This window comes from Coturnix japonica, chromosome Z (genome assembly GCF_001577835.2).
Source record: "Coturnix japonica isolate 7356 chromosome Z, Coturnix japonica 2.1, whole genome shotgun sequence".
NCBI lineage: Eukaryota > Metazoa > Chordata > Aves > Galliformes > Phasianidae > Coturnix > Coturnix japonica.
Window position 1 is genome coordinate 11,275,607 of NC_029547.1, and position 13,859 is coordinate 11,289,465.

The following is a 13,859-nucleotide window of genomic DNA, read 5'->3' on the forward strand; positions in this document are numbered from 1 at the left end:
TTATATTAAGAAAAAAACTAAACAACAACAACAACAACAAAACCACAACATTTTTGCTTTCCAAGTTGTTTTAGCATGCTTCATTTCATTGATCTTAGTGATCAATGTGATTCCAAAACAGGTATGATGGCATAACAGAATTGATTGTGAGGGAGACTGGGAGATGAACAATACAGAAATGATTTTTTTTTTTTTTTTTGGACCAGATAATCCTTATACCATGTCTAATAAATGTTCATGGGAAAACCCCTACAGACAAGTGTACTAATATCAATAAAGCAAGCTTGACAGTCCTCTTCTTGGGTCAGAAGGTAGTTGTTCCACCCATATTGTAAAATGCATGCAGATATGCGGAGTGCTTGAGAAAGACAACTCAGTTTCTCTCAGAAGCCCGTCTTCCAGTCTCCTCATAACTCCCATAGGTCTTTTGCCACCTAGTGGCAGACCAGGCTCAGCAGAAGAGGTTATGTATATTTCCTACTGAAAATCTGTTGCACGCTCCGGTTTTCACAGGGTTAGTATATCTAGTTACATGCCACTCCTGGGAGATAACATTTCAGCAATTCTACCACAGTCTAAAGACAAGACAATGAGTTAATATGCCTGCTTAGACCTGTTGTGCCAACCGTGGGAGTAAGTGCTGAGAGCAAGTGCCATACAACTGCTGCTCATGACAGGTAACCACGGCTATGATCCAGTTACAGAGTCATTTTGGGAAGTACCTGATTTTCAGTAGAAATTTGATATTCATGAACACTGGCAGGAGCTTCTGTTTTTATTGCTACATTTCTTGTTAGAGCAGTCTGTGTTATCTTTGTATCTGCAAGATGGGGCCAGACTTCCTGAAATGTGTGCTATTCCAATTCCACAACGCTGATAGTTGAAAGTGGTTTTAGTATTTCTGACAGAAGTTTGATGTGGTCATGAGCGAATTAACGGCATTGTCTCATGTCTAAATGCACTGTCACCCATACAGCAACAGCTGGACTTCCCAGATACTATTTGTGGACAGCTGACAGGCAAGATTCTCTGAAAGTGCATCAAGTTGATGCTGTTGTTCTTTCAGACTGCCATAATTAAATCCTTGTAATCCTGTAAGTGTTGAATATTATTACCATCTCAAGATCTTTTTATACTAATGGAAGGCAGATTTTGAAAACTGAAGAAAGAAGGCAAAAGATGATGACAGTGCCAGTTAAACTTCATAAAGAAAATGTTTCTGCCACAGAGGAAAGCCCAGAGTATCATAGTCATGTGCAAGCCTCGTGGATCAGCTTGGCTGTAAGCACTGCACTAAACCACTTCTTCCAGAGCATAGGTCTTCCATTGAACATCAAAAGCTGATGTAAAGCCCCTGCAGTACAAAAACAAACAAACAAACAAACAAACAAGCACAAGCAAACAAACAAAAAACCCTCTTACATTTGAAAAGATAGAAGTACTTCTTTTTTATAGCTTGACCTGAGACCTGTTGGCTCAGACCGTAGGAAACTTTTCCTTGAAGGCAAAATCTGTGTTTAGATGCAGAACCTCTCTCTAGATGGACGACGTGGGAATGCTGGGCCTTCTCTAAACTATCCACAGGCACCAGAAAAACTCTCCTGATAGTTCAGAGCCTACTGTGATGTACAGCAACCCTGATGTGCTCAGATGCACCTCACTGCCCCTAACTTCCCACACACCACAGTTCATGCCTTGCTGAGGGGCACAGTTGGAAGCTTGATTAGATAGTTTGATGAGCTAAATAGCAGGTGATATGCATGAAGCTAAGTGCTGCTTTTTCAGTGGTGAGCTCGGGGCTCATGGGAAGGAGAAAGTTTAGATATCCTGTCCACAGGCCTGGGGGCCATCTCGGTAAAGCATGCAAGGCAGGAAGCTGCTAGAATCAGTAGGCGAGGAGAAGGCTAAAGAAAATGGGATAAGAAGGAGGGTGGAGGAGCATGGCACAGCCACAGTGAATTGGGCAGGGCATTTTATATGGGGAGAGGACAGCTGGGAAGGGTGGGCAGCCATTTGTCTCTTCACAAAGTTGTGCTCCCTCACTTTCCCCCCACCCCCCACCTCACCATGCACCTCAGCAGAGCCTGTCTTTTCCCTGCCCTGCCCCACCTTGGTTCTACCTCTTTGCATTATCCCTGCCCAGACTCAGAGTGCCAGAGAATGCCCTATAGCTGGCTGGGACCAGCATACAGTCCTAGGGCCTCAGGATGGACAGCTTTAGTAATTACTGTGTCCTAGAAGCAGGAAAAGAGAGGAATTCTGAATTGGGTGAAGGGTGTATTTGGTGGGAAGTGAGGAATATACATGGTCAAGTGGGTGATTGTCTGCTGGTCTGAATTCCCCCCTAGCAGATATGCTGGGACATGAGGGAGGAAGCAGCTTTCACACAGAAGTTATTCAATTACCTCCCACATATACCCCAGTATAAATGGTTTGGTGGGGAACTATTTGGCCTGGCTTTCCCCTCAGCATGCCCCCAGCTGCTGTTACCAGCAGGAAGAAGAAGTGGAAAAGCAAGAGGAACAGACATCCTTAGCAGAACACCCCTAACTTCCCTTTTTCCTCAACATGTCCTTCTCCACCTCTGCCTGAGAAGGAAAAAAATGTTCAAGAACATGCAAATAACTCACCAACAGTTGTGCAAACTCTATTCTGTTTGCACAGAACAGAAGGGAGGGGAGAGGGGGATGTCTCTTGGCTTCCCAAGCCTTTACGTGCAAATTTCTCACGCTTTTCATGTGTTAAGCACATGCCAGCTCATCTGATTTTAGTTTGGAGAAGCAAAACAGAATCCCATGTTTCCTAAAAAACATCCCAGCTCCAAGCATGGTCCTGCTCTCACTCTTTGCCCTTCTGAGCAGAAGACTTGCAGCAGATATCTGTGACCGTTCAGGTATTACCTAGCTCATTTGCCATGAGCTTTTCACAGATGGTAGCAAGGGGCCTTTACTCTTCAAAATCTCTCCCTTAAATTTTTGAAGGAAATAACCGGTCACTAACAACTTTTTATTTAACAAAAAAATAAAAACAGTATTCACAGTCAATTTTGGAAAGTCAAGTAATCCCTGACAAAGTCAAGACAAAAAAAAAAATATATATATATATATATTTTAATGATATGCAACTGATGTTAATTCACACTTCAGGTGCTCTCAAGTAAGTACCTGTAACATGTATGGCTGAATTTGAAAACATTGCCAAGCTGTTGTCTACCAGGACACCCAGGTCCTTCTCTACAGAGCTTCTCTCTAGCAGTTCATGTCCCAGCCCGTACTGATACTTGCAGTTATTCCTTCCCAGGTGCAAAACTCTACACCAACTGCAACCATTAGCAATTTCAGAGTCTCTTCTCACAGTCTAGGATTTTAACCTTTTACTGTATGCTATGTTACAATTGTTGTATTCTAAAACATGATGGGAGAAAGGACAAGTTAAAAAACTTGGTGCTTTGCAGTTTAACCTGAATTATATAATAGGAAAGTTATTTATGTTGCAATGAAACCTTGGGCTGTTTTGTCAAATCACCTTTCCACGGCAGTCATGTGGCTAAAAAGTAATCTGTCTGTCTATCTATCTATCTATCTATCTATCTATCTATCTATCTATCTATCTATCTATCTATCTATCTATCTATCCATTTATTTATTTATTTATTTATGGTGTATCATCAACAGGTTTGAAGAAATAGATTAAAATCTTATTGATTCACTGTTGACCTGGATATGGAAGGAAAAAAAACCCAATTACTTCCAATTTCAAGCTCATTTACTTCTGCTTAAATGGCAGGAATAACCCAAAGAAACAAGAATTCCAACAAGAACTACACTGTAGAGATCACTGAACAGCACGTACACTTGAGGGACATACCAGTAACACCATCTCTGATATCAATAATATCTCTTCTTTTGAGAATTTACAAAATTTTCAGTGTCATCCTTAATCTTTTAATAACAGACTTCTCAGTGGTTGAGAAATGCAGGAACTAATTTTAGCAGGAACTAATTTTACAACTAAGCACTGCAGACTGAGCTTCAGATATTTTTGTCTGTCTCTTAGGAAACACTTTCAATTTCTTCTTCTTTGCATGGAGAAGCTTCTTCAAAAATAATGCTGATGTTAATATCTCCAGCTGACTTGTGAATGTCAGAAATGGAAAAGTGCGAAGTACTTTTAGAAGGAAAATGTTTGTGGTAGGTGGATGGTTAGACTAGATGGTCTTGGACGTCTTTTCAAAACTTGGTGACTTCATGATTCTATGATTCTATGGATTTTGTCCTTCAGTAGCACTTAATGACTTTAAAGACTCTCTGCTCTCAACTTTATAAACTATATGAACACATACAAAGCTATTGGTAAAAACAGATGTATACTACTGGCACTACATCATCTACTTTGAAAAGAGACACAGCAGTGTCTCAGCTTTGCCTCTAGTTGTTTCTGAGCAGAAGCTACCTCTTCCACATCTAAACTTCAGAACAATGTGCCTCCATACAAGTAATTATTAGTGAGCTTATTACATGGCTGAACAGTGCCTTCAAACATGTAGCTGTTACTCATCAGCTGACTAGCTGTAACTTTACAGACTCTGCAGTCAGACTTCCAGATATCTGTTTTTCAGCCTGTTCTTTGAGCTCAGTTAGTGCAGGGAGACTGAGTGATGGCTGAAAGTACAGGATCAAGGTTGAAGCATAGTGAAATGTAGTCATTAGAGAAACAGGATACAGTATCATGGTTTTCCAGAGGTATCATGATATCGTGATGGAACTCGGACTGTTGCAAAAGAAGAACTACAGTTCCTAAAATGCCCCAGTCTTTCTGGATGTAAGGACATCTCTTTTCTTCTCCACGCTGCAAGGCAGCATGGTTGGGAGTTGTACCCATTCCCATTTTTTTTTTTTTTTAAATTTATTACTCATTATTAGAGTACTATGGTTAGGTTGTGGTTGAACTTGATGATCTTCAAGGTCTTTTCCAACCTGGGTAATTCTGTGATTCTATGATTATCCCTTTTATATTGCACCATCCCACATTCCTTCATCATTTTTAATAAAGCAGTTTTCTTTTTATCTCAATTGAGCAACAACTCCTCCTTACTTCTCTTCTGGCTTTCCACAGGGGAAGGGTGGGATAAGGTGGCAAGGCCTGTCATATGGCAAAGATTCAATCCATGGTATACACTTAAGAATCTTTTTTTTTTTTTTTGAAGATGCTTTACTAGAAAGTAGACAGTAGACTAGGATCCCTGGTTGTGTAAACTGTAAAGTAGGAAGATGACAACCCAGGATCAGGGTTTGGACTAATGGAAGGGAGCATGTATGATAGAAGCATGAGGTTACTGCCTCTGGGCTAAAAGAGTTTGGATGTCAGTAAGTAGCCTTGCACGCCTTCTTGCAGCATTCTACTTCTAAGTCATCATTTGTTTGCCACTCATCCTGTGCATAGTTTCTGCAAATTCTTCTATAAGTAAGCAGTTTAACAACATCAGTGGAAAATTCACAATAGAAAAACTGAGCTTTTGCTATTATGGTGTGCAGTCATCTTGGCTAGTAGTTCCTTCTGAGGAAATAAATAAGACTTTCTCAGTGTTGATGTGTGGCACTGGATACCACACAATTACACTTGTAAGCTGTTTAACAAAAAAGCTGTAATGTTCATAAAGGTGCAGCTTCAATATGTAAAGCATTTCCTCATCCATATCCCCTCAGGTTTGCTGCTGAATACTGTTCTATATTATATATCTTTGAAAAGATGCAGATTGAAGATATTCAAGGAAAGAAAAAGAAAGATGGAATAAGGCACGGGAAAGGAGCTGCTTTTCAGTACAGATTGTTTTACTTCCTGAGGTTACACAGCAGCATGTTTATACCAGCAATGCGAAGAAACAAGGTTTAGAATAACAGCATGAGAGGAGTGACTGTATGAGAAGTCCCTTAAGCTGGTGCTGTAGTGGAGGAGAAGGAGGGTTGGAGAACACTATTCAAAACCAAAGCTTCAGGACAGCTGCACTTGTTAGAGAGGAACAAACAAAACACATACAGAATATAACTTCTGTGGCACATATGGGCAGATCCCTTGTTCTCCTTTCTTCTATTAACCAGTTCCCTATCACAATGTCTGCCAAATAAAATTTTGATAGTTTTCAAAATACTACTTGAAGCTCAAAAATTATTCTTTTTTAAATTTTTTTTAATGAATTTTGTAGGGTGACCAACACACTTTTTAAGATTGCTAGAAAAGAAATCAGGCATCTGGAAAAACATTCAGAATTTTGAAGTTTAATTAAAAATAAAAACATGTATGTGATTTCTTAGTTTAGTACAGCTTTTGACATCTATATGACATAGGCTAAATAACAATCCCACAGTAAACATTTCAAAACATAAACTGACTTCAGGAATGTTTCCGCAGGAAATCAAAGACAATCATAATTAAAAATGAAAACCCACTTTAATCCAAATGATTTTAGAAACAAAGCTTCAACAAAAATTTATGTATGCACTTTTTTACATAATACTAACACCCTTCCTATGGACAAGTTCTTTGGCATTTCAAAGGGCTTTCTTTTTTTACTACCAGTGAACTTTGATGATTGTAGATGGTAGCAGGGTGGTTACAAAGTTTGCTGACTTCAAAGTGACTGCCAGTCTATGGTAGAACCTGCTGTCCCCCCGCACCCACTCCCCCCCTCTCCAAAAAATAAAATAATAATAAAAAAACCCTTTAATTCCTTCTGGCTTTCAGCATTTGTAGAGAATGCATACTCTGTCTGCATAAGAGTGCCAGCTGATACATCCAGCTTTTGTTTTTAAAATAGAATTCTTCCTTCTGGTCCTACTCTTCCGTTTTTGTTTTGTTTCTTTGCTTCTTTTTCCCTGAGACTTCCCTCTCTGCTGTCCTTAAACTGTTGCTTTTAACCCCTAGCTGGCACATGATATCTAAGAAGCTTGGGAGATGTGACTGGGCTATGCTTCCCCTCTTCCACTGTTCACCTGTCCTGAGAAAGATGTATGTCACTTTTCAGCTGTCAGAGGGAAGGGAACACTACTCCACGCATCACTTTCTCTCTGAAATCATTTTGCATATTTTTTTCCTGTGGTGCCGTGCCGTGCTTGCACAACAGTGACCTCTAATGGAGGTATCACTTTCATTGCAAATCAGCCTCAATAGTTTATTTACAGTGGGTCGTCTTGTCCAACTTTCTGCTCAGAACAGGGACAATACTTAACAAATCATTCAAAGTATTCTTTCACTGAATTCTCACTGAAGGATGGATATGCTGCTGTCATGTAGATCTGTCCCAGTATTTGATTTCCCTCAGTGGAAAAAAATGTCTTGATTCTATTTTCCGTTTTTTTTGCAACCTGTTTTTCCATGCTTCTCATTTCCATTTCTACTTCCATTTAATCTTATTAATTTAGTAGCTTACTGTGTCTATTATTTGCATGCACTTGAATCTGCTGGCTACAGGCTATGTGCAAATGAGAAGTAGAAACCTAATTTGTCAGAGTCAATTTTAGTTTTGCTGTCTCCTCACAGTGGCCACCATCCATGATAAATAGGAGACTTTCCGCTCCAAGTACTGAAGTGCTAGTGATGGGGCAAACAAAATGGGGAAGAGAAGGGGAGAGGCTTCTTGATGCTGAGTTGTGCCAGCTTCAAGCCCTGATTTCCAGCATGCCACGTATGCTGCACCACACCAGGCATATTGCTTTATATCAGATACACTGCAGGCCCATAATAATATTTTCCATTTTTCCACTGTTTACATTGCCAATTCTTTTGCCGAGCTTTGGCTAGACTGAAAGGTAAGTCAGCTGGGCATCCATTAAAGGATGGGCTATTAGGAAACTCATCAATCACACAGGATATGTTGATTGTGAAAGTAGATTAGCTACTTACTGTAGTGGGGAGAAGAGTAGCAGGAAGGAGAAAAGCACTAGTGTTTAGGCTAAGGTACATCTATATTCTTACTGTTTATTCTTGAGGGCTGCTACATAAAGATGATCCATCACAGCTGCTCTTGGAGGCTGACCAAGAGGAATCAATATAATACTCCTCATCATTTTTTTTTTCTCCATAGCTAAGATACAGACCCCTAGAGAGGAAGAGAGACTTCTTCTGTGCTGCTGGAGCTGCCCAGATAATTCATCTACCATTTGTCCCTTTCTATTTTTCCAGGTCATTACTGCCAGTGAGTTAGCATGTGATAATGGTGTGCTCCACACAAACTTCCAGCATATAGTTCTTACAAGTGCTTAGGAGTGCTGGATTTCAGTGCTATTACCTTGAATTGCTGAATAATGTCTAGTGTAACCACTTATAAAGAGGAAGGGTTTGTTTGTTTGTTTGTTTTGTTTCCCCCCGATGTTACTAACTGGCCATTTGTTTCTGTGACAGAAATTTGGTCACAAGGGGTTAAAATATTTTAGCTATTCTGGAAGTACATGAAATACCTTCCAAAGTAAATGCTATAGAAATATGACACAGAACCATGAAAGAGTTATTTCAAGGTGAATTATAGTACAGCTGTTTTCCAGAAATTAACTGTATGGAGATTTTTTAAAATCAATGCTCATATGAGGTGAATGACAGAATCCATTAGGAATTAAATGAGAAGTTAGTGACATTCCTGAGGCAATGCGAATGCCTTCCAAATTGAGGTACCCAGGAAATGTGCATTGTACAAAATGAAGTACCCAGGAAATGTGCATAAGTCTCAATTAATTGATATTTTCATAGGGAGAGATTTGTTATCTAAAACCAGTTTCATCTCTGTCTTGTGTAAAACTGTCAAAAAATGTACTTTCCCTCATTATTCCTCATTCTAACCTTTTCAGTTATATTGTTCTCCATTTTTTTTTTTAACTACTACTTTTTTTCTCTTTGCCTATATTGCTATAATACAAATTTCTACCCCTGCAGCATTAAATATTGTGATTTGCTTCCTTCATGATGCTTCTGGGTTGCCCATGATGAAAGCAGTACTGCTAGGGTAATATAATAAGAATATGAATATGTAGTTAGCATTGCTTTGAACCATCAGTCATATTTGGGTTCAGGTAAACCAATCTGAAACTTAAAAAGAATTTGAAGAAAAAGTAGAACTGTAATTGTTGCTTGTTTTCAAACTGCATTTGGCAACAGCAGAAACCATGTGTTCAATGTTTTTTCATATTTACTTGCTCCTAAACAAACCTTTTCACAAAAGCAGTTATATATATGATTCATGCCAATAGCATAACTGTATCATAATTTGCCTTGCAAATTGTAATGTAGAGTTTTGCAGACACAAAGGCTTCACGTGTACTTCAGAATGCTAAATGGGAAGCTTGAGTTAAAGAATCTGCATCAACAGGAACTCAGCATGCAAAAGCACAGTAAGATGCTAATTTGTTAGAACTGTTGTGCTTTTTTGGATCCCATTCACATATGTGTTTATCCAGAGTAAATCAAGTAACTTGAGTTGAATTTTTTGCACATACAAGCACAGTGTTTTGTTTCTTGTTTTGTTTTTTTCTTCTCACTTGTTCCTACACTCTGGGACTCATTACAACAGAAATAAGAAGTATCTGTTCTATATTTTAAATATCCAAAATGTTGCTGAAAGGCTTTTGAGGCCATTTCTTCAGATTCAGGAAGAATTCAGTCTTTGTGTAAAACAGAGACAACCCCTGCCCAAACCCTCCAAACACTGTTAAATGTAAACTGTTTTCTGCATTCAATACTATTTCACATTGTCATTTTTCTTGTCCTGCTTGTGATGGACATTAGACTTTTTTGCCTATGAAGATACTGAATTCTATGGTTTGGGTTCCTCTCTAGGTTTCATAAAATACCTTTTTCCTCTTAAAACAGATAAACAGATTTAAATAAAGCAAAGCTCTTTAGAGATAGCTTTGTACGAGAATATTTACAATGGTAAAAGTATACAAGATACTCCAAGAGTTCTAAAATATTTCCTGAGGAAAGGGTGGTATAAAAAGCTATTCAGACTATACGATTTTTAACATCTTTAAAATAATTTGACTTGAAATTGTTGATTCAGTTTACCAATAAAATACTTAGGAAAAACATCTGCAAGTATGTAGGTTTTTGAATTTTAAGTGATCTTTTTTATGGAAAAAAGAATAGATATTAGTTTTTTAAAAAATACAGCTGTACCGCAAAGTTACACCTAGAAGCATAAATCTTGTTTGTTTTTAGTTTCAAAGTTCTTCTGAATGAAGACAGTCTTCCTGGAAATACCATTAAAAAGCTTTACTCTCATTTCTGGATTGCTATCACACTGACACCTGACTGCAGAATTCTTCTAGATCTATGGACTTATTTTTCAGCTCAGACTTGAAAGAAGCTTTTGTCTCTTCCTTATTTTTGAATTTCAGAATCTGCAAGATACACAGAAACTGATTCATATGATGAAGAAACAGAAAAAAAACTAAGAAGTTTCTTCATGCCCTCAGGAGCAGGAAGTGAGCTGCAAGAAACTGAATTGAAACTTACTGTAAGCATGTTTAAAGTTTTTGAGTTGCATTCTATATAGTTTTAAAACTAAATATTATGCATTCATATAATAAAAAGATAAGGCTCTGTACTTACCATGGTTTCAGCTTCTCTGTCTTTACAGTCCTGCTAAAGAATATGTCCTGTACTGGAGAGAGTCAAAAATGTTCTTTGTCCTTCACTCTGCACTTCCTTTTTTGAAAGTGTATGTTGCCTATCCAGCCTTCACAGGAAAAGTTATCAGCAAAATCCTTGTTTTGCTTATTATCAGAGACCCAAAAGAATTTTTAACAGCATTTGTTTGTGACACACTGCAGCACTGTGAAGGACAAATGACACTGAATGAGAATTCATTTATTTTATGATCTCTGAGAACGCTTATAACATACAATTATGTTTTCTCTAATCTTTGGCTGAATTATAAAATAAAAAATATTTTGTTTTTTTGTTTTTCATTCTCAAGATTTCCCAGGTTTTTGTGTATTTAGGCATCATTACCTACCAGATGCACTTCTCCTTCTGGCTCAGATTTTCCTGAATGTTTTATTTCAAAGCCATTTTCTTCATCTAATAAGCTGAAATGTATTTCTGTGCACTGACTTTTGATTCTTCATCTCTTCGTGGCTGATAACATCAGAAAAACAGAGTTTTTCTGGTCCAGCAGTGTATAAAAGCTCAATACTGCTACAGAATTTCTATGTATAAAAAGTGAAGGGAGAAAGGTTATAATGGGCCTAGACCTCACTGACCTGAATCACAGAATCATGGAATCACAGAATCACAGAATCATACTTAGAGTTGGAAGGGACCTTTAAAGGTCATCTAGTCCATCTCTCCTGCAATGAACAAGGACATCCACAGCTAGATCAGGCTGTCCAGGGTGTAATCCAGCCTGGCCTTGAAATGCCCCAGGGATGGGGCAAATCAACCACAACTCTGGGTAGCCTGTTCACGTGTCTCACCATCCTCTCTGTACAAAACTTTTTTCCTAGCTATATCTCTTATATAAATGTACCCTTTTGGGGTTTGAAGCTATTTCACCTTGTTCTATAAGCACAAACCTTGCTAAGGAATCTTTCCCTTTCATTCCTGTAGTTCCCCTTTAGATACGGAAAGTCTGCTATTAGGTCAAATCACAGCCTTCTCCAGACTGAATAATAAAACCACAGAATGGCCTGAGTTGAAAAGGACCACAATGTTCATCTCACTTCAACCCCTCTGCCACAGTCAGGGTTGCCAACCACCAGACCAGGCTGCCCAGAGTCACATCCAGCCTGGCCTTGAATGCCTCCACGGATGGGGCATCCACAGCCTCCTTGGGCAACCTGTTCCAGTGTGTCATGATCCTCTGAGTGAGAAACTTCCTCCTAATATCTACACTAAACCTCTCCTGTCATAGTTTAAAACCATTCCCCCTTGTCCTATCACTATGAACCCATGTAAACAATTGTTCCCTCTCTTGTTTATAGGCTTCCTTCAAGTACTGGAAGGCCACAATGAGGTCTCCCAGGTTGCCCAAGGAGGTTGTGAAGCCTTCTCTTTTCCAAGCTAAACAAATCCAGTTCCCTCAACCTTTCCTCACAGGAGAGGTGCTCCAGCCCACTGATCATCTTAGTGGCCCTCCTCTGAACCTGTTTCAAGAGCTCTGTGTCTTTCCTGTACTGGGGGACCCAGGCCTGGATGCAGTACTGCAGATGGGGCCTCACAAGAGCTGAGTAGAGGGGGACAATCACCTCCCTCTCCCTGCTGGCCACCCCTCTGTTAATGCAGCCCAGAACACAGTTGGCCTTCTGGGCTGCAAGTGCACACTGCTGGCTAATGTCCAGTTTCTCGTCCACCAGGACCCCAAAGTCTTTCTCCACAAGGCTGCTTTCAAAAATATCTTTATCCACTCTACATAAATACCTGGGATCAACTGCTGGGGGCCACCACTTGTGACTGGCTTCCACCCTGCAACGGAAACGTTGATTACAACCCCTTGGCTGCAACCAGCCAACCAGTTCTTAACCCATCAAACTGACCATCTTTCATATCGATACCTCTCCAATTTAGAGAGAAGGACATGGTCAGGGACCATTTCAAAGGCTTTGCAGAAGTCCAGGTAGGTGATATCTGTTGCCCCTTCCCATCCACCAGTGCTGTCACTCCATCATAGAAAGTCACCAGGCAATCTTTGAAACAGCTGCAGCTGTGAAGATACTGTACTGACACTTTGTTGGAGCATCAACCAAGCATCCTGTAGTCTATGACAGCCATTTTGGATTTCACAGTAAACTTCAACACATAATTTCTATATATTAAACTCAAATTTAATGGCTGGTGCCTTACCTTATGTTCAGAAATAATTTTGCTTTATACAGATTCTTATTATAAGAATCACAATGATCTCCAAATACTTAACAGAATAATACTGGGGTACAGATTTTACATTTTGCCTGGTGTCCCTTTGCAATTTCTCAATATCAATCAGTGATACTGTTGCTGTTCATGCTTCATGCAGCAGGTACATATATTCTGGCCTTCAAAATCAGCACAGCAATTGCCTTTTCTAACTTAGTCCAGAACAGTCACTTTAATTCAGCAGAAATATATGTTTCTCAACTGTGTAAGTGAATATTAAATTAACACTATCCTATCTTAATGAAAGTAAGGAAATTTCCACTGTAAACTATGAGCTGAATACCACAACTTCGCATTTGGAATCTTGCAAGGTGAATATTTCTTTTATATACAAAAATGTTTGGTTCTTAATGCAGAGAAAAGAAAGCAGATGTGAGGGCTGTTCTGGTATGCAGTACAGCAGGAAAATCTATTTTACTTATAAACTACAGCACTTTAAAACGTGGTATCTTACCTAGTATTTTGGACAGGAACAAACTTGCTTAACAGAAGTAAAAACTTCTCAAATTAAAACCGAGGAAGCACCAAGAAGTTCAGACTGTTCTGCAGATCTCTTTCCTTGCTAATTACTTTTGAGATCATTTTGGCAAGTCTTCTTTTTAGGTATAGTATGTAAAGATCTCAACTTTTATAACAGAATAAATAATTCCATATGGCTTGCCAGATAATGGAAGCTATTCCTGCATGCCTACTAAGGTCAGCTGGAGTTTTGCCTTTGTTTATTTTCAGAACAGAACTAAATTCTCTCTTATTCTGGATCACTCTCTGCTATTCTCAGACTGTATGCATGAAGGGCACAGCACCAATTAAAAATGATATGAAACAAAGCAAACATTCTAAAAGAATAAAATGAAGACTGAACAGGAGAAATATCCTTTTGAGGCATACAACTCATACATTCTACATCTAATGTTAAATCACACTGTTCGGTTTTACATTATATCCTAAAATAGATATCC

General features: G+C 39.0%; 1 protein-coding gene across 2 annotated transcripts in view; it reads right to left on the minus strand.

The window, feature by feature from the left end:
• Positions 1–10,770, minus strand: part of FYB1 (FYN binding protein 1) — a 58,711-nt gene extending 47,941 nt beyond the window's left edge. The window contains exon 1 of one of the 2 annotated variants that reach the window (XM_032441351.1): positions 10,597–10,770. In XM_032441351.1, the coding sequence (XP_032297242.1) occupies positions 10,597–10,599 (3 nt within the window). In that variant the 5' untranslated portion in view covers positions 10,600–10,770. The remainder of the gene's footprint in view (positions 1–10,596) is intronic. The other variant, XM_015848508.2, reaches the window with a different exon arrangement.
• Positions 10,771–13,859: the final 3,089 nt, after the last annotated feature.